Source organism: Pipistrellus kuhlii, unplaced genomic scaffold (assembly GCF_014108245.1).
Source record: "Pipistrellus kuhlii isolate mPipKuh1 unplaced genomic scaffold, mPipKuh1.p scaffold_m20_p_9, whole genome shotgun sequence".
Classification (NCBI taxonomy): domain Eukaryota; kingdom Metazoa; phylum Chordata; class Mammalia; order Chiroptera; family Vespertilionidae; genus Pipistrellus; species Pipistrellus kuhlii.
This window is the reverse complement of record NW_023425595.1, coordinates 58,901,600-58,923,235: the sequence shown is the minus strand read 5'-3', so window position 1 is coordinate 58,923,235 and position 21,636 is coordinate 58,901,600. Positions and strand designations below refer to the sequence as shown.

The 21,636-nt window shown below is 42.0% G+C and overlaps 2 protein-coding genes across 3 annotated transcripts in view; one reads left to right on the top strand and one right to left on the bottom strand.

The window, feature by feature from the left end:
• Positions 1 to 5,806, bottom strand: part of CUL5 (cullin 5) — an 88,429-nt gene extending 82,623 nt beyond the window's left edge. The window contains 3 exon segments of the mRNA XM_036426375.2: positions 5,545 to 5,571; positions 5,574 to 5,603; positions 5,606 to 5,806. Coding sequence (XP_036282268.2) covers positions 5,545 to 5,571; positions 5,574 to 5,603; positions 5,606 to 5,806 — 258 coding nt within the window.
• On the top strand, positions 5,711 to 13,116 carry LOC118712557 (ribose-phosphate pyrophosphokinase 1-like). 2 transcript variants are annotated; one of them, XM_045578069.1, is made up of 2 exons: positions 5,711 to 5,846; positions 11,850 to 13,116. In XM_045578069.1, exon 2 carries the CDS (start codon positions 12,069 to 12,071, stop codon positions 13,023 to 13,025), a length of 957 nt encoding a protein of 318 aa, XP_045434025.1. In that variant the 5' UTR covers positions 5,711 to 5,846; positions 11,850 to 12,068; the 3' UTR covers positions 13,026 to 13,116. The 2 variants fall into 2 exon arrangements, with proteins under 2 accessions (XP_045434025.1, XP_036282269.1); XM_036426376.2 differs by lacking the exon at positions 5,711 to 5,846 and adding an exon at positions 6,039 to 6,164.
• The last annotated feature ends 8,520 nt before the right edge of the window (positions 13,117 to 21,636 follow it).

Below are 21,636 nucleotides of genomic sequence, written 5' to 3'. Positions count from 1 at the left end.
CATCGATGTTTCTCTCTCTCTTTCTCTCCTGCTCCCTTCCTCTCTCTCTCTCAAAACAATAAAAAACATATTTAAAAAATTATTTTAATAATGAGTAATTTCTACACAACTCTGAATCACTCATTTGCAGAAGATGGTTAAGGCAGCAACAAAAATTAATGAAGTCCTAGCACGAATGGGGCTTACAATCCATAAAGGGAGATATGTAAACAGATCCTGTAACTAATACACAAGACATCATGTAAGTGCTAGGAGAGACTGATGCAGAGCTATGGTTGTGCAGAGTAAACAACTACTGCAAATGAAAGCACTAAAAAGGAGGTATTTTGGCTGAGTCTTAATGAGTAAATAAGATTTTAACAGGCAAACATTGAGGAAAGGAGGGATTCTTGATAAAAGAAACATCAAACATAAGGAGTCTTAAAGACTCTAGTATGCTAGTGAACCAAAAATAATCAGGCAGGTAGACAGAGAGAGAAAAAAGAGGGAGGAAATATGAATAAGAATGTGCTTTTAGGGCGAAGACCCAACTGGAAAGGTCTCAAAGAATTTAAGCCACCAAAGTTATCTGAGCAGGAAAGTTATATGATTAGTACTGGTTTGGACTAGAACTCACATCAGAGTTAAGAGATAAAAATAGTAAAATCATAGGAGTTAAGACTGTTGCAGGAAAAAAAGGAAGTACAATGATAGAAAAGGGCTAAAGATTAAATCTTGAGAAATAATTACATTGGGGAGCAGAGAAGAAGAGAGAAGTCAGTGAAAAACACAAGTGATTTGAAAGATAGGAGACCAAGAAGAGAATGTCATAAAAACCAAAGGGAAGCAGATGTAGTAATCAACAATATCCGAAAAGAGGATGAATGTCTGAGAAGGATCTCAATTGTGAGGAAGTTGCTGGACCCCTTAAGACTAATAGCTTCAATAGAACTGTGTGCGGGTAGGAAGAGAGCCAAGTCACAGTAAGTTAAGGGAAAAGGTGAAGAACTATAAAGGCAGCAAGTGGAGGCTGCTTTTCTAAGAACTGTGACAGTGAATGGAAAGAGAAAAAAGAACAAAAGTTTGAGGGCAAAGCAGGGCTCAGGGTAAGCTTATATGAGGAGTTACATGAACTTTTTTTATTCCCATAGAATAAAGGAGGTTGAACCACAGTAACAGGAGACATGTTGCCAGGTCGTGGGGGTGAAATGAAGGCAGAACAAGTGGAAGAGGACAATACAGAAGGTGCCTTGGGAAAGAGGAGAACAGGGAAAACCAGACAATTGTGTCGTATTGACCAAGGAAGTTAAGGGCACTCCAAATAACTTGATAAAGTAATGTGCTAAGAATTAAATGGAGTGATACTCAGCAAAGTAAGATTTAAACACTGCTATTTGGAAGAGGATACTCAATTGAAAATAAAGAAAATATTCCATCTGAGGTAATTCCATCTGGATGGTAATTGCAAAACAATTACAAGCAGCATTAAATGTTAAAATTTTCAAGTAGTAATATTAAAAAGCTACAAACTCCCCAAGCAACTGATAATTGTATGTAAAAATGTACAACACAAATCTTATAGTATCTAAAAGATTTTCAAAATCCAGCAATAATTTACTTTTTTTTTAAACTTAAAAAAAAAAAATGATTTTAAAAAGAGGAAGAGAAGGAGGAAAAGAAAGAGAAACATTGATGTGAGAGAAACAGGCTGGTTACCTCCTGCATGTTCCCCCAACCCCAGATCAAACCAGCATCTCGCCATGTGCCCTGACGGGGAAACGAACCTGCCACCCTTTTGGTGTATGGGATGACGCCCCAACCAACCGAGCCACACTGGCCAGGGCAACAGCCCCCTTTCTTTAAATAAAGAATACAAGTGTTATTGCAATCAAAATCCAGTATTTAAAATAAGTAGGTGATTTTTATTGTAAGTTCCATATTAAAGTTTTGAATCAGTCATAACATATTTAACTATCCTTCTGAACTCTGCCATCCACAAATTCAATCAACTTAATCCAAATTACTGGTAAACGGAAAAAGGACCTTTTCTTCAAGTAGGACACCAAAGGTCTCCCTTCAGGGTGGATGGTAGCTTATTGGTCACCAGTCTGCAGGTACAGTTATTTAACTGATAATGAATAAAATTCTAACTATATTCTTATCTAGCTCACAGATCTCCATTTTGACCACAGGACATGACAATTCTGTCAAATATGCTCCAGTGCAGCTCTGGCTGGATGACTCAGTTGGTTGGAGCGTCATCCCACACACCAGAAGGTGTCCGATTGGATTTCCGGCCAGGCACATACCCAGGTTTCGTGAATGGCAGGAAACCAATCGATGTTTCTCCCTCTCTTTCCCCCTTCCTCTAAAATCAATAAAATCTCTCTCTCTACCTATCTGTCTCTCTGTCTCTGTTTCTGTCTCTCTCTGGTGAAATCTAATTGCACAATGTCTAAAGCATTTTTCTAACGAATCAGTCTACAAAACTTTTTCAGAAAAAGGAAATGAGGCGAATCTGGCCACACCCTAGCCAGCCCTATCTTTATTCAAGGCACCACCAGCCTTGAATTTAAGTAATCCTGTCAGGGGTCCTCAAACTTTTTAAAGGCCAGATCACGGTCCCTCAGAGAGCTGGAGGGCCGGACTATATGAACTACTAATTCCTACTGTAACACCTCGGCTGCGCTCACTGCCCAAAAAACCTGGCGGGCCGGATCAGACTCCTCTGAGGGCCGCATGTGGCCCGAGGGCCGTAGTTTGAAGACGCCTGCGTGTAAGTTACGTTATGGCCCTAACTGGTTTGGCTCAGTGGATAAGCCTGTGGACTCAAGGGTCCCAGGTCCTCGATTCCGGTCAAGGGCATGCACCTTGGTTGCGGGCACATCCCCAGTAGGAGGTGTGCAGGAGGCAGCTGATCGATGTTTCTCTCTCATCGATGTTTCTAACTCTCTATCCCTCTCCCTTCCTCTCTGTAAAACATCAATAAAATACATTTAAAAAAAAAGATTTTGAAAAAATCCCTTTAAATATGTAAACTTTTGGTGGATATAGATAAAAGAATTAAATGTCTTTTCATAATGTCCTTTATATTATGTTAGTGGAACATATTTAAAATCACACTCTACACAAAATATTTAGAAATTATTTTCCCCTCCATTCAACATTTCATAAAACCATTTTATTGAAAATATCCCAGTGGATGTTTGGCATCTGTGTCCATGTTCACTAGAGTGAGTCGTTAGCGGTTTTTCAAAGCACCGTTTCTTTCTTTTCATTTATAAAAATTGTTTGAGTTACAGAACTTTTGAATCCCTGTTATCTCTCTCTTTTTAAAAAAATATATTTTATTGATTTTTTACAGAGAAGAAGGGTGAGAGACAGAGAGCTAGAAACATCGATGAGAGAGAAACATCGACCAGCTGCCTCTTGCACACCCCCTTCCGGGGATGTGGCCTCAACCAATGTACATGCCCTTGACCGGAATTGAACGTGGGACCTTTCAGTCCGCAGACCGACGCTCTACCGCTGAGCCAAGCCGGTTTTGGCAAACCCTTGTTATTGTTTTAACCTAAATATGGAGCACCCACTTTCTGTACCTTCAACAGTTTCTTCACTCTACAGGTGTGTGCTGTAGATGTAGATTCTTAATCTCTACAAGTACTTACTCCTGTTGACTGACTTAACCAGCTTCAGATTTCTATCTCCTCCAGCCAATCCTTTGCAAGGCTTTGAATGGGGGCAAATAAAGCTCTTTTTATTTATATATATATATATCTCTTTTCTGAGAGAGAAAATTTCTTTTTGAAAAGACCTAGTTGTATGTGCAAGTAATCAAGTCAGGAATTCACAAAGAATCAGGAACCCAATAATTTCTTGAACACATTTCAATCAGTGACACTTAACATTGCATGTGGGTGGGTGCACTAAGAGCAATCTTTACAAGTCAAGCAAGTTTTCTTTCTGAACTAATATATTAGAACTCTGCTATAATGTCATCAAAGAAGAGTTGAATAAGAGCTGTTACTCAATCCTCATGAATTATCTTTCTTAGAGAAACAGCCAAGGGTAGTAATTGTAGTAATTTATGTGTATTGTATACTAATTGCTGGTCACTGTCATTAAACTCAACCTTCACCGCTATTGAACAGGTGCTGTTCACAATCCCATTCTACTGATGAATAACCAGGCAGAGAGGGTAAGAAATGTGCCTAAAGCAGTGGTAGGGCACGCAAGCTACATGCGGCTGGCTCTTTGGACCCTTGAATGTGGCTCTTCCACAAAATACCACGGCCTGGGCGAGTCTATGTTGAAGAAGTGACGTTAGAACAAAAGTTTAAGTTTAAAAAACTTGGCTCTCCAAAGAAATGTCAATCGTTGTGCTGTTGATATTTGGCTCTGTGGACTAATGAGTTTGCCGACCACTGGCCCCAAGTCAAACATCTTCAGAGCAGCCAACACTGTCTCGCTCCAGCCCCCCTCCTCCCTTTAAAAGAGCACCGATGGCCTCTTAGGTCAGTAAATACAGGTCCCCCTGTAAAGGCAGTCCCATCTACCAGACAGCTAGTGAGAATTAATAATGCGAATAATGAATAATGAGAATTAATAATTATTAATAAGGATTAAGACTTATTAATGAGAATTCATAACGAGAATTAATGTGAAAGGTTTCAGTAACACTTTATTTCCTATTCAACTATTTCCTATCTCCATCGACACTGTGGGATGATGATGATGAGAGTGGGGAGTCCATCCCTTGTGTTCACGCTCCCTGAGCTCAGCGCACCCCCATTTCGGCGGAGACCCTCCGGGCACCCCGCTCCTGCAGGAAGCACAGGCAGACCCTGCCCTGTCTTCCTCCTCCTCCTCCTCCTCCTCCCAACGTGTCCACGGGTGACACACAGAGAACTGCCCCTCTGGGCCTAGCTCTCCTCTGCTCCCCCAAACACAGGAGGGAACTAACTTTCAGGTAACGCTCCCAGGCCAAGCCCGGGAACGGGGCGGCATCTCCCCAGGACGCACCTGGGGGCGCCGGTTCCGAGGGGAAAGGGGGCCCCGGCGCGGACGGACTGGGGGGACCGCGGGGAGGACGGTGTGCGGCAGGGGGTCGGCGCAGACGGTGAGGGCAGCGGCGGGGACCCGTGCTGGCCAGCGTGTCCTCGGCTTTCCCTTTGATGCACCCCACACCCTAGGATCGGAAGAAGCCGAGGATCCCCCCTTCCCCCCCAAGAGTAGCAACTGCCTGGCCGGGCCGGCCGGGGCACATGCACCTCCTTTCACCTCCCGCCCGAGGCGGCAGCCGGTCCCCCGCCGCCAGCATCCCCCTGCCCGTCAGCCCGCGGCCCGGCCGGCCCTCCTCTCACCGGTCACCGCGCCGGAGGGACCGCCGGAGCCTCCCGACCCCAAGGCCCCGGCCGCAGCCTGCCTCCCCGGCTTCCCTGCCGTTGGACACCGCCCACATTCCCCCTCCACTGTCCCCCTCCCTCCGAACCCGAACCGAGCGTCTCCCGGAGCGCTGAGCCCAGAGGTCACGGACGGGAAGCCCAGCCCGGCGGAGGGGCTTACCTTTAACAGATTAGACGTCGCCATGTTCCTTCAACTTGGAGTCTCGCGAGACGGCGCGCGCGACTTGGCGGCGCTCGGGCCCAGGCCCCAGGCGGAGGCCGCAGCGCCCACGGGGCGGACGACGGTCCCGGCGGCCCGCAACGGGCGTGGCGGGAGCGGGCGGCCGGCCGGCCTGCGCGGACCTCGTCCCGAGTCCCCGGAGCTTCCTCACGCCCTCCGGCCCTACATGGTCACCGCGGCTTCCCCGCGCGAAAGAGCTCATGCAAACGCTCAGGGAGGCCGCCGCGGCGAACGGTGAGAAGGTAACGGGAGCCGCCGACCCGAAAGGGAAGAGGAAGAAGCATCGACTCCTCGAGCGAGCTTCCCCCCCTCCACCCCCCACTCCTTCGGATGAGCTTTGGCGGCTGCACCCGCGGCGCGGCCACCGGCTACGAATTGAGCTGGGCTTAGGCCCGGCGGCTCAGGTTTCCTCGGCCGCGTCACGTGACGCGGCGGGCGGGCGGGGGCGCGCTCGGGAGCGAGCGTGGGAGCCTGGAACCCGGAGGCGGCACCGGGGCAGGAGCGCGCCCTCTGCTGGTGGGACCACGCACCTTTCCTCATCCCACTCCCCAAATTCCCAGGTAACTTATCCTAGTAAATGAAATGCCTTTTTTTCCTTTTCTTTTCTTTTTCTTTTTTTTTTTTTTTTTTTTTTTTTTTTTACAAACAGCTGTTTTCAATAGGAACGGGGCAATAAGTATTTGTTGAAATGAATGGATGAGTGAATGCATGCACCAGTGTATTATCTATTCTATTCAAGAATAAGGTGCTTGGCACTGAAGTCTATAAAAGATTGATCAAGCAATGAATAGTAATCTTAGATTTCCTGAAAGCACATTATTTTAGGAGCTTCTGAACCGTGAGCCCCCAAGCCTTATCCCTTCAGATCATAAGCCCCTGGCCAAGGGAAGAGAACGTAATGTATATGTAGAACGTACATAATACATTACGATATTGTATTATGCATGCTTACAAACAGGATTTAACAATGTTAGAAATAAATAAACCAGGGGAAGGGGGCGAAGTTTGGAATTTTAAATAGAGTGAGCCAGGTAGGGCTCACTGAGCAGATGGCATTTGAGCAAAGACTCACAGGAAGGAAGAAGGCCGAGCTGATGTGGGAGGGAGAAGAGCAGTCCAGCCGGGACTCACAGGTGGCAGGTCCAAGGAACAGTGAGAAGGCTGATGTGTTCAGAGCTGAAAAAGTAAGGAGAGCATAAGATTGTATAGGACTTTGTTGGCTGTAAAGACTTTTTGTTGTTGTTAATCCTCACCTGAGGATATTTTTCCACTGATTTTTAATTTTTGTAAGAGAGAGTGGAAGGGAGGGTGGAAGACAAAGAAACATTGATTGGCTGCCTCTAGCATGCGCCTTCCGACAGGGCCAGAGAGTGAGCCTGCAACCCACGTATGTGCCCTTGATCAGAATTGAACCCAGCATCCTTCATTCTAAGAACTGATGCTCTATCCACTGAGCCAAACCAGCTAGGGCTAAAGACTGGCTTTTATTCTGAGTAAGGTGGGGCATCATTGCACCCCAGCTGCTCTGGGCAGCATGGGAAGGCGGAAAGGTGGCTCCCGCCAGAGCAAAGGCAATGCCGGCAGCCAGGGGAAGGAAGGCTCATTCTTGCAGGAATCTTCGTGCATCGGGCCTCTAGTGTGCATATAAGATCTTTGGTTAATTTATTCCCATTTCCCATCCCCCCTACCCCCAGAGATTCATCAGTCTGTTCCGTGTTTCCATGACTCTGATTCTATTTTAGTCATCAATTAATTTTGTTCGTTAGATTTCTTGTTTGTTTTGATTTTTAGATTTAATTATTGATATGTATTTATTGCCATTTTATTGTTCATATTTTTTATCTCTTCTTCTCCTTTTCCTTAACTTTCTTCTTCTCCTTTATCCTCGTCCTCTTCCTAAAGAATACCCTTTAACATTTCATGTAAACTGGTTTGGTGGTGATGAACTCCTTCAGCTTTTTCTTGTCTGTGAAGATCTTTATCTGACCTTCAATTCTAAATGATAGCTTTGCTGGATAGAGTAATCTTGGTTGTAGGTCCTTGCTATTCATCACTTTGAATATTTCTTGCCACCCCCTTCTGGCCTGCAAAGTTTCTGTTGAGAATCAGCTAACAGTCATATGGGCATTCCCTTGTAGATAACTACTTTTCTCTTGCTGCTTTTAAGATTCTCTCTTTGTCTTTAACCTTTGGTATTTTATTTATTTACTAGAGGCCCAGAGCATGAAATTCGTGCATGGGTAGGGTCCCTAAGCCTGCGATCAGGGCCGATTGGGGTCTTCCTTCCCCTGGTTGCCATCATTCCGCGCTGCTCCTGGTGGTCAGCACATGTCATAGTGAGCAGTCAAACTCCTGAGGCGACAATTTGCATGTTAGCCTTTTATTATTTATTTGTTTGTTTATTTGTTTATTATTTCTGTTGTTAATCCTCACCTGAGGATATTTTCCATTGAGTTTTAGAGATAGTGGAAGGGAGGGGGAGAGGCCGAGAGAAAGAAACATTGATGTGAGTGAGAGCATTGATTGGTTACCTCCTGCACATGCCCCAGCCAGAGCCCCAGCCTGGGAGGATCCCACAAACAAGGTACATGACTTTGACTGGAATCGAACCTGGAATGCTTTGGTCTGCAGGCTGACACTCTATCCACTGAGCCAAACCAGCTAGGGATGTGTCTTGGTGTGGGCTTCTTTGGGTTCCTCTTGCTTAGGATTTTCTGTGTTTCCTGGACTTGTAAGTCTATTTCTTTAAGAGAAGTTTTCTGTCATTTTTTCAAAGAGGTTTTCAATATCTTGCTTTCTCTCTTCTTCTGGCATCTCCATAATGCAAATGTTGGTATGCTTGAGGTTGTTCCAGAGGTTCCTTACACTAACTTGATATTTTTTGCTATTTTGATTGGGCATGTTTTGCTTCCTTATATTCCAGATCATTGATTTTATTCTTTGAATTCTCTACTTTACTATTGAATCCCTGGTTTTCTTTTCATGTCTTTGACATTCTCATTAAGATCCTTGAAAGTCTCGCTAAGTCCCTTGAAGCTCTCATTAAATCCCTCGAAGTTCTCATTTAAGTCCCTGAAGCTCTCATAACAATCCTTAAAACCATGGTCTTAAACTCTGTATCCAACAGTTTGCTTGTTCCCATTTCTTTCATTTGTGACATGTATGTTTCTTTGTCTCCTCATTTTGGCTGTTTCCCTATGTTTGTTTCTATGTATTAGGTAGAGCTGTTATGTGTCCTATAATTGGTAGAGTGGCCTTGTGTATTAGGTGTCCTGTAGGGCCCAGTGGCTCCACCTCCCCAGTCACCTGAGCTGGGCTCTGTAGGTGTGCGCCTGTGTGAGCTGTGTGCATAGTTTTGTAGATGAGCTTTGATTGCTATTGGAGTCACTGGGAGGAATTGACTTCCTGGCCAATTAATTATGAGGACCAGCTGTGACTACCATAGAAGAGCAGTTGTGCAAGAGACACCCCTATGAAGTAGGACTTGCTTAAGTGGGGCTTTGGTGCTCACTGAATCTGCCCCTTAAGTGTGTCACTTGTGGATGTGTAGAGTAATCCCTTAGGGTCTGAAGCTGCCCACCAGGTGATCTGGCTCTGGAGGCACCCAGGAGGTGCAAAGTCAGCCACTACCTGGGGCCACCCAGCAGGAGCTACAGAGAGATCTGCAGAAAGCTGCTACTTGTCTATTAGACACTGCCCACATTTCCTAGGAAGTAACCTTTGGCCCAGCTGTGAAGCAACGTAGGCTGGTGCTAGTGCCTGGGTCTTGGGCTTTTTATTGGTAGGTTTGGGCACACTGATGCCAGCTGCTGCTTGTTTGAGAGATTTTAGTAAAGTCTGAAGCCTGAGCCAAAATAGGCCATTCATATGGAAAAGCCACTGCAAACAGCTTGGGTGGGGCTGCAAATTGGATGGGGCAGGGTCTCAGAATCACCAGGATGGAGCAAACAGTGTAGCCCACACTGATGGAAACTCGGATATGGCTTCTAGTCATCTCTGTGATGGGGAAAGTGTCAGTACAGGAACAATGACCCCTGCAAACACCCCTCTCTGGGAGAAAGCCAACCCCCTGCTCCTGTCCTGATGCTAGGCAGTTCAGTTCCTCCCCATGTTTCCCAAATTCATCCAAAGCTGCTGCCAGTGCTGTAGCTCAGAGGAAGCAGGACTGTGTAAATTTGTGCATGGGCCTTTTAAGAGGAACACCTGGGATGACAGAAGCCTCCATGTCACTCAGTCACAATCCCTGCTGGTTTTTACAGCCCAAAGTTATGGGGCATTCTCTTCCCAGCTCTGGAATCCTGGGCTGGGAGTCTGGTGTAGGTCTGGAATGCCCTGCTTCTCATGGAAGGCCTTAGAGATTATAAAAATGCCACACGTGGGTGCAGTCTGTTCTGCACCTCTGCCCTTCCTAATAGTCTCAATATACTTTCTTCTTCTCTAGTTGTAGGGCTTCCATTCAGCCAGCTTTCTGGTGGTTCTGACTGATGGTTGTTTTGTATTTCAGTTGTAATTTTGGGAGGCAGCAAGTACCAGCGTTTAACATTGCCATCTTGTTTTTCCCCCATTTCTCTGTATGTTTGAAATTTTTCATAATTAAATGTTGGGGGAAACTTTTAAAAAAATTATGTTTATTGGGGTAACATTGGTCAATATAAATAAATGATGTGTATTTATTTATGTACCAGAGGCCCAGTGCACAACATTTAGGCACTCAAGCAGGGGGGCTGGTCCCGCAGCCGGCCTGCATCCTCTGACAGTCCAGGAGCTCTTTGGGGGGATGCCTCCGGGGAGCGGGCCTAAGCCGAGAGTTGAAATCCTTAGCACCGCCGGAGAGGTGGGAGAGGCTCCTGCCACCACCACTGCACCCACTAGCCATGAACCCTGGTTTTGGTTGTGCAGTGCTCCCCCTGTGGGAGCGCACTGACCACTGGGGGGCAGCTCCTGTGTTGAGTGTCTGCCCCCTGGTAGTCAGCGTACATCATAGCAACTGGTCGGTCTGCTGTTCAATCGATTTGCATATTATTCTTTTATTATATTAAACCACCAAGGGTTTACAAGATTTTTTATTGGAAGCTGGAGGACAGAAGCATCCTCAAGAGATGGAGGAGGGCTTTTGACACCTCCCAGATCTATCACATGATAAAAAGTAGTCTGCCTCCAAAGACTACACTGCTTCCTGGCACCAGGAGGACCCATGGGAGCCGGCCTAAGCCTAACCCTAACAAGTCTAACCATATCCCTATATCAGTTTCTATCCTGCTTCTAGGAAGATCCTTCTTTGCCAGGGAATGCCAGAGATTACCTGTGCTGAGGTGTGTTTTAGTTGTCTTTGTGGAGAGATGGTATTCCAAAGGCATCTGCCTTCATGTGCCAGGAAGATGGTCACCGGTACCTTAAGTTTATGTCATCCCACAAACTCTATTTAAAAACAAACAAACTAGGATTTTTTTTTTTTAATTAATTTTAGAAAGGAAGGGAGATGGAGAGAGAGAGAAACATCAATGATGAGAGAGAGAAACATCAATGATGAGAGAATCATCAACTGACTGCCTCTTGCACTCCTCTCCCATGGTCCAAAATACTTGTAAGCTTTGCTCCTACCTCTAGAGAGTGGGGCCCTGGACAAGATGGGTGGCTAGGGAAGGTAAGGAAGTGAAGGCCCCACTAGCAACTGTGTGAAACCAAAGAAAACCATCTTAAGATCTCCATGGGAACAGGTCAGGAGTGAAACTCCCACAGTCCAATTTATACATATTACATAATTTGCCAGTGTCTTCAAGAACAGCTGTTGTGAAGTTTAAGAAGAAACGAGAAAAGGAAATAGAAAAATTATTGTCTCCAATGGAGGGAGAGTGAAGGGATAGAGGAGATTCTTTGATTCCAGGGCAGCCCCAAATACCCAATTGAGAGCAGTACAAACAGGGCTTAAAATAATTACATGGTGGTAGTAACGTTATCCTGAGAACGTGTCTTGAAAGGGAGACCAAGTGTCTTTTATTTTCTCTTCTCTCTGAATAGAACTTGCCCACTTAGTCGTAGATAGCTTGCCTGGAGAACCACAGACCTCCTTTAACTCCTGTAACTTAGAAGGGACTATAGCCTGGAATCTATCCACTAGACATATACAATAATCAGCTCCGACTAGCAGGGATGTACTGTTACATTTATCTTTTATCTGATTTTCCCAAAATTAAACTGTATATTCAATAGAATTCTGATAAAATACTTGATATTTCTTTTAACAGAGACTTGACAAGCCAATTAAAAATACACTTGGGAGACAAAATGTGGAAGAACAGCAAACAGTATATTTTTTAATAAAGCAATGGAAGAGCCCAGCAAGGAACGTCAGACGGCGGAGTAGCAGCGGAAGCTTTCAGTACTGAGTCTCCAGGCTGACTTTGGTTCAGGGCTCGCAGCAGCAGGGATCGCTGAGCAAAGAGTGCCTCGGGTAGTTGGCCAAGATGCCGAATATCAAAATCTTCAGCGGCATCTCCCACCAGGACTTGTCCCAGAAAATTGCTGACCGCCTGGGCCTGGAGCTAGGCAAGGTGGTGACTAAGAAATTCAGCAACCAGGAGACCTGTGTTGAAATTGGCGAAAGTGTCCGCGGAGAGGATGTCTACATCGTTCAGAGTGGCTGCGGTAAAATTAATGACAATCTAATGGAGCTTCTGATCATGATTAATGCCTGTAAGATTGCCTCCGCCAGACGGGTCACCGCAGTCATCCCGTGCTTCCCGTACGCCCGGCAGGATAAGAAGGATAAGAGTCGGGCTCCGATCTCAGCCAAGCTGGTTGCAAATATGCTCTCCGTAGCAGGTGCAGATCATATTATCACCATGGACCTTCATGCTTCTCAAATCCAGGGCTTTTTCGACATCCCTGTGGACAATTTGTATGCAGAACCAGCTGTCCTGAAGTGGATAAGGGAGAATATACCTGAGTGGAGGAATTGCACTATCGTCTCACCTGATGCGGGGGGAGCCAAGAGAGTTACGTCCATCGCAGACCAGTTGAATGTTGACTTTGCCTTGATTCATAAAGAACGGAAGAAGGCCAATGAAGTGGACCGCATGGTGCTGGTAGGAGACGTGAAGGACCGGGTGGCCATTCTGGTGGATGACATGGCTGACACTTGTGGCACGATCTGCCATGCAGCCGACAAACTTCTTTCAGCTGGAGCCACCAGAGTTTACGCTATCCTGACTCACGGGATCTTTTCTGGCCCCGCCATTTCTCGCATTAACAATGCATGCTTTGAAGCAGTAGTGGTCACCAATACCATCCCTCAGGAGGATAAGATGAAGCATTGCTCCAAAATACAGGTGATCGACATTGCCATGATTCTTGCAGACGCCATCAGGAGAACTCACAATGGGGAATCTGTTTCCTACCTGTTCAGCCATGTCCCTTTATAATAGAATAACTTCTGAGGCTTTTAAAAAATAAAGTGAACCCTTTCCCTTGTTAAAACAAATAAATAAATAAAGCAATGGAGGACTTGCCCAAGTATGTTTCAACTCCTATTACATTTATTTATTTATTTATATTTTAAAATTATATTTTATTAATTTTTTAACTATATTTTTTATTGATTTCAAAGAGGGGAGAGAGAGAGAAACACGAGTGATGAGAGAGAATAACTGATTGGCTGCCTTCTACATGCTCTACTCTGGTGATCGAGCCCACAACCTGAGCATGTGCCCTGACTGGGAATTGAACCCTGACCTTCTGGTCATAGGTCAATGCTCAAAAACTGAGCCACACTGGCTGGGCTACATTTATTTCTTAATGCTGGTTTTTTGTTTTTTTAAAAAACTTTTTATTATAGAAAATTTCACAAAAGTAGAAAAAAATATATCTACTGTATTTGATTTCTATTGCTGTAACAAATTACTATAAATTTAGTTGCTTAAGACAATGCAACCTCTCAATGCCACCCCATTTTGGCATGAAAGACACATGAGCAAGTGGTCATCATAGCAGGAATGGAGACTGCTTAGACCCAGCAGCATGGGCTCCCACTTATTAAGGCTGAATGTTCACCTTTGAAAGTCAAATCTAGCATAACGCACAGAAAGATAAATATCACATGATCTTACTTATTTATGGAATATAATAAACAACATAAACTGATGAACAAAAACAGATCAAGAGACAGAGAAACATCAATCAGAACATCAAACCTCAGGGAAGGAAGGGGACAGTGGTGGTAAGGGAGAGATCAACCAAAGGACTTATATGCATGCTTATAAGTCTAACCAATGGTCACAGACAACAGGGAGGTAAGGGTATGAATGGGGGTGGGGGAGTTGGGGGGATAATGGAATAAGAACAGATATGTAATACCTTAATAAAGAAATTTTTAAAAAGAAAGTCAAATCTACCTTCAGAAGAGACCAACACGTGAGTCATTAATAAAATATCATCCCTTGAGGATAATTGGCTCCTTGGTGGCAAGTTGACTAGATTGAAAAGGTCAATGTTATTTCGGGCAGGAATAGACACATATACTGGTATGGGTTTGCCTTTCTTGCAGTTACTCAGCACAACATGCCATACATTATCACATCAGACTAAGGTCCCACTTACCTGAAAAGTGGGCCCATGACGATTGCATCACATATAGCACCACCCAGCAGCTGCTGACCTGACAGAGCATTGGGATGGCCTGTTCAAGGCAGAGCTGAGGGAGCATTTGAGATCTTGCTTCCCAGTATATGTCATCAATTTGGTTCAAATAAATTCTTTAAAAAAATAAAAATTTTCACCATAAAAATTTACACAATTTTCTACAGGCTTGGACATTTCTTATGTGGACAACCTCTAGGCCTTTTCACTGCCATCTCCTCTGCTGGGAACTCTTCCATGTCTGCCTCATTTCTTTCGTTGGTCCAATTATTCCTTCTTTCTGGTTGAAGAAGACTCCTCTGACTATGAGACCTGCCTAAAGTGCTCTTTTGTCCATTGCTGCACTGTGGCCTGATGTTTCAAACTGTGTTACAGTGGAATGGCTTTTCTACTCTTAGATAATTTCCTTTAGAGTGAACCTGCTTTCTTTTCATTGCTGACAATTCTAATCCTAACAGTGCCTGAAACAGCATAAATATTTCAGGAAAAAGTTATCATCTATAGTTAACTTATTGAAATGCACTAATAATTGTACAATATTAATTGAATCAATGAATTTTTTGTTTCCATGACAAATGCTCCACATATATAAAACTGTACTACAGATTTTTATGTGTGTAATATTTCCTAAAAATGAAATTACATAAGCAAATTTAGGTTTCAAATATTTTGAGGAATATTTCTTACACAGTCTGCTTATATGTCAACTGTATTCTTGTGTGTGTGTTTGTTTGTCTTACTTGTTAAACCAAAGTTAGTGAAGCAAATCGAATAACAAGCTTATTTAATTTGCATAGCTATGACTTAAAAGTATAAACTAATAATTTTAGTTAAGCAACCAATAAATATAGAAGTAACTTCAAAAAATAAAGGCAGAGCTGGAATGTACAATGAGCTAGTATTGATCACCTACTGGGATACTTTTATTAAAATTATGGTACTTAAAAACATATTAATTGAAGAAAGCTGGTCATAAATGACAGCATATTATATAATTCATATATATGATTCCATTTATATGAAATACCCAGTATAGGCAAATACAGAGACACAACATAGATTAGTTGTTGTTTAGAACCAGGTGGTGTGGGGGTCTGGAGGGATGTTGGGAGTAATAGCTAAAGATTTTGCAGATTTCTTTTTGAGGTGACAAAAATGTTTTAAAACTAATTCTGGTGATGGTCGCACAACTCTGAGTTTATGAAAAATCAGTTAATTGTACATTTTAAATGATGAATTATGTAGTAATTATATGTCAATAAAGCTATTATCAAAAATCTTTTAAAAAACAATGGTACTAATAACCACTTCATATATAACAGGCTAAGAAGCCCAAAACTTTTCTTTAATCCTCACCCGAGGATATTTTCCAATTGAGTTTAAGAGACAGTGGAAGGGATAGAGAGACAGAGACAGAGAAAAACATTGATGTGAGAGAGACACAACGATTGGTTGCCTCCTGCACACACCCTGACCAGAGCCGAGGAACCTACAACTGAGGTACATGCCCTTGATCAGAATCAAACTTGGTACCCTTCAGTCTGCGGGCCGACACGCTCACCACTGAGCCAACCTGTGCCCGTGCATTTACTGTTCCTGGTGATAACTGCTGCTGAGACGTGACAGCCCACCTTCATTGAGCACCCATCCATCTGGTTAGATGCTGTAGGTGATTGCCAGCTATTCCCAAGAGCTATATCACTTTCCGTTTGTCATATTAAGGCATTCTTCCTTGACTCTAAGAATGAGACCATTTCAAAGAGTCATGACCATTTCTAATAGTTAGTATCAAAATTAGCTTTTGGCACACTATGGGGTTTAAAACTGGCTTCTTGGCAACTTGATGGTTGTAAGAGTAATACCGGTACTAAAAATAAAACAAAAATAAAAGGTGACATTTATAAGTGCTTACTATGTACTAAACACTGTTGTAAATACAGAATGGGGCAAATGCAGATTGACAGTTGTGAGTGTGTGAAACAGTTTCTTCTTATTTTATTATCTATTAATTATATTTTTTTCATACAAACAACTGTAAGCCTACATTTTTCCCACCCTGTATTTTACATGAGTAACTGGTTATATGTGCAAAAGTTATGAATATTTCTTGTGTGTGACTTAATAGTTCACTTCAAAATTTAATAAGCTTCTGTGTGCAAGGCTGAAGCATGACAAAAATGAACTAGAAAAATTCACAAATTCTGAATTACCTGTTAAAGCATAGTACATGACCATGATTTCTTTTCAAGAATCCTGAAATCCAAAAACTCTAAAAACCTAATTCTTTTGATAATCATTTGGCAACAAAAATATCTGACCTTAACTCATTAGATTTTGTGTTTGTTTTTATACATACATTTTGCTGTGCATATACTAATATTTGGTTATGGGATTCTAACCCATGGTCCACTAAAGTATTATGTGATATATAAGAAATTCTATGTTTAATTTATTCTTATTTGCACTTAATTTGTGAATACACACACATACATTTAATTGCAGTTAAATAGTTGCTTATTTTAAAAACACCACTAAAGATGGTTCACTAAAAATTGATAATGTAACAATCATCGTTCTCATTCTTTTATTCATTATTTAAAATAAAATAACACTAATAACATACTTCAAAAAGTTTATACCATATCTTCCATTCTAAAAACAAAGACAAGATATGGTTATACCAAAACATGTTTGTTTCATGGAGTAGAATGGCATTGTAAATTAAAACTACACATTTGGAACCAAAATTTAATAGGGTTAATTTAATATAATAATCACCATTTAGAAGTTACTGAATGTCACAATGTTTTAGGCACTAATTAAAAAAAAAAAGGCAAAAAAAATTTACCCAAAAAGGTAACAATAAGGAACATTTTAAAAATATTTTTTGTTGTTGTTAATCCTCACCCTAGGATATTTTTCCATTGACTGTTAGAGAGTGGAAGGGTGGGGGAGAGACAGAAACATTGATGTTAGAGAGAAACTATTCAACACATTCATTGGTTGCCTCCCACACTTGTCCTGGAGCCTAGCAACCAAAGAGCTTGTCCTTGACTGGGAACTGAACTTGGGACCCTTCAGTCCTCAGGATGGCTCTTGATCCACTGAGCCAAATGGCTAGGGCTAATTTTTAAAATCTTAATTTTTTTTTTTCATTTATTCCCCACCATAATTACATGTAGTTAGTGAACAAGATAGTGTAGTGATTGATGGAGATTATCACAGCCCATCACTAATGTGTCTATTTTCCATTGGTTATAAGATTATAGAAATACATTTGGATTTAGAAAGATTCTGAAGCAGAGAGAGCTATTTATCAGCTATAGAGTTTCCAAGTTAGCTTCTAGTTGGGAATGTATTCTATATTAAAATATAAAGGATCTAAGTTTAAAGTCTTTACAGTCTTTTTTGTTCCTTCTTAAAGATTACATGTTATCTTTACATATCCAACTAAATCTCTCCAGGCAGTTACTTGGGACAAATGAGTTAGCTTATGAAATGGACCTTTAATTTTTCAAATCCTTCTCACTATGTCAACCTAAGGAATTTATTCAAATACCTGTGTAGTGCACTTTTTGAAGTCAATGGAAGCTTTGTAATTAATTGAACAAGGGCAATATAAAATCTGACAAAAGCACTCTTAAAATGATTTTATTAATCCACAGATTCAGTTTTTTGATGTTATAAAGTTGAATAACTAGATTGGTAAAGTTATTTTAATAATAAAGATGGCTTTGGTTGCCACATACAAAAATCATGGAGTAAACTCTCAAGATTCCAGGCTCAAGAAATCTTGTTTGCTACTATTACGTATATAAAGGCCACATTTAAAAACACTATGATTACATAATCATTTTGGCTTCAGCTTCTCATTTAATGAATCATTACATCACCACTTGCACTAAAAGTGTTAATTCAACTCAAGAAGAGCAATTTCTGTCAGGGACAAGTGTATCATATGATTGAATAGTTATTCATTTTTTTTTTATAAGTTTTTATTGTTCATATTATTACAAATGTTCCTTTCCCCCCCCCCCCACCATTGCTCTCCTCCACCAGGTTCCAACCCCTCTCCCCATTGTCCTCATCCATAGGTGCACAGTTTATGTTCAGTCTCTTCCCACGCCCCCCTCTCCCCTTTTACCCAAGAATCATCAGTTCACTCCCCTTCCATACCTCTGATTCTATTATATTCAACAGTTAATATTGTTCATCAGATTTTTTTAATTTCCTTGGGGTTTAGATTCACTTGTTGATAGTTACGTATTTGTTGTTCATAATTTTTATCTTTGTTTACTTTCTCTTCTGAAAGAACCCCCTTCAGCAATTCATATAATTCTGGTTTGGCGGTGATGAACTCCTTTAGCTTTTTTTTATTAGTGAAGGTCTTTATCTGGCCTTCGATTCTGAGTGATAGCTTTGCTGGGTAGATTATTTTTGGCTGTAGGTTCTTGCTATTCATCACCTTGAATATTTCTTGCCATTCCCTTCTGGCCTGCATGGTTTCTGTTGAGAAGTCAGCTGACAATCGTATAGGTACTCCTTTATAGGTTACTACCTTCTTTGCTCTTGCTTCTTTTAATATTCTCTCTTTGTCTTTTGCTCTTGGAATTTTAATAATGATGTGTCTCGGTGTGGTCCTCTTTGGATTCCTTTTGTTTGGAGTTCTGTGTGCTTCCTGGACTTGTAAATCTAATTCTTTCACCAGGTGGGGGAAGTTTTCTGTCACTATTTCTTTCAGTATGTTTTCGATATCTTGCTCTCTCTCATCTTCTGGGACCCCCATAATTCTGATGTTGGTTCGCTTGAAGTTGTCCCAGAGGTTTCTTACATTATCTTCAATTTTCTGGATTCTCTTGACTTCTAGCTTCTGTGGAGGAGTGTCTTCTGGCTCTTTATGTTCCAAATCTTTGACTTGATTCTTGCGATCTTCCCTTCTGTTTTTAGGACTCTGTAAAATATTTTTTATTTCAGACAATGTATTCTTTATTTCTTGTTGATCCCTTATCATTTCTTGTTGACTCCTTATTAATTCTAGTTGATCTCTTTTCATATCCTCATAGGCCTTATCCATCTTTTCTAGGAAATTCTTGAAAAACCTTATAAGCGTAGATTTGAACTCTATATCCAGATGCTTTTTGTCCTCCATTTCTTTCGTTTGTGATCTATTTTGTTGTCGCATTTGTGATCTATTTTGTTGTCGCATTTCGCAGTTACAGATGGGATGGGGTTTCAGGGTGGAGCCTGCAGCTTTGGCTTCCGTCAGCCCTATGCGGGTCCTTCAGTGTTCGCTGCTGGCGCCTCTGAGAGAAAGGTGCCCTCGATTTTCGCCTGCTGCCAAACAGTCTATGCTCTCCCACAATGAGCCTGATATTGGGGTTCAGTTCCGTTTGAAGTGGAGTTGGAGGTGGTGTTCAGAGCAGTCTAGAGCCCCAGTCTCCTTCCCGTCAGGGCAATCCCGCGGCACAGCCGACGGTCCCTTCTCTGTGTGCAGTGTGCGCACCTCCGGGACCTCCTTTCGCCTCTCCCTGGGGTTCTGCCTTACAGCCCGGCTCCCTATGGCTGAGCCTGAGTCCCCGGGGTCTGGCTTAGAACTGGGGTTCAGAGCAGTCGGGGGTCCAGCACAGTCGGAGTTTTATCTCCTTCCCGCTAGGGAACGCCAGCCAGGCACTCGGCCTCCCTCCTCTCCAGCTCCTTCCTCTCCGCGCGCGCCCCGCGTGTCTCCGTACCTTGGGCTTTTACAGTTCCTCCGTGCCTCCTTTTGGTTTTCTCCTTGCTTCTCGCTGTAGAATTTCCAGTCAGTCAACCTTCCTGTAGTTATGGGCAATGTCCGTTTTATATTTTAGTTGTATTTTATTGAAATTGTTGTGTGCGGCTGCGGCTAGGTGTTCACCTGGGCGCAGCCATCTTCGCAAGTCATTTTTGTATGTTCAGTTATTCATTTTTTAAAATAACATTTATTTAAAATATTTAGTAATTACACCATTCATTAGTTTAAAATTTTTTAATTTAAATTAAATAAATTGTAGCCGAGACCGGTTTGGCTCAATGGATAGAGCGTCGGCTTGGGGACTGAAGGGACCCGGGTTTGATTCTGGTCAAGGGCATGTACCTTGGTTGCGGGCATATCCCCAGTAGGGGGTGTGCAGGAGGCAGCTGATCAATGACTCTCTCTCATCGATTTTTCTAGCTCTCTATCTCTCTCCCTTCCTCTCTGTACAAAATCAATAAAATATATTTTAAAAAATCTTTATAAATTAAATAAATTGTAAATTAAATAATTTCAATTATATCTAATTTATGTATATCTGACTTCTAAGACACTTTGGTCATGAACAAATATTTTTACTATTTGGCATTATTATTCATATTCTATATAATGATATGTAAGAAAATATGTCAGCTATTTTACATATATATATATATGGGTAAAGATATCTGGCTAAGTTTATACACATGTTTGGCAATTTGTTTAAGAACACAGATCTTTGTAGTCATTATTCATTTTAAAATTGTTTTTACCACAAATAGCTCCTCTATAACCTCAAAATGATTTAGCCCAATTTTAGTATTTTGTGGATTCAGTTAGATCTCATTTCCCCTTTTCTCCACCACACACACAAACACATACACACTTGACACAGCATGGCAATGGAAAGAACACGGACTAAGGTATAAGGAGAACCAGCATTCTAGGCTTGCTTCTGCTCACGTGGACCTTGGTGGGGCCCTGCCTTCTCATTTGTTTCTTCTGATTCCTTAATTATATTCTGAATCTTAGAACAGATCATACCCTTTAGCCCAAATATTAGTATTACAAAATGTCTCCACTGAAAGTTAAATCACATTTTCTATTTCAGCTGTTTAACTTTATTCACCTTTTGTAAGATATTCACTTGAGTTTATGCCATTTTGGACTGATTGAAAATGATAAGATTTAATTTTTTAACAGTAAAAGATTACTTCACATTTTGGTGGACAGGTATTTGGTCAATTATGTGAATTCACATTAAATCAATTTAAGGTTATCAAGGAAATGTTGACAATACAAATATTCAAAAATCATATAGTGATGTTATAATTTATATTTTTCTCTCCATAAGCACTATTAAAAATACTTACATGAACCTAGAAAATGTACATGTATTAAAAAATATAATATCTACTTTGAAGATGCACAAAAACTAGATGCAAATATGACTTTTGCTTCAATTGAGTCTCCTGGGATTTCCCTTTCTAGCATTTGCTCTTTGGAGGAGCGGTGCTTCAGGATAAGAGGGCAGAGGGGACACATCAAAACAAGAATTCCCCCAGGTCCATGAGAACATGCACCTTCTGCTTTCTCTCTGCAGGAAGAGAATATGAGAAAACCAAATTCTTATCCATTGTAAATAGAAC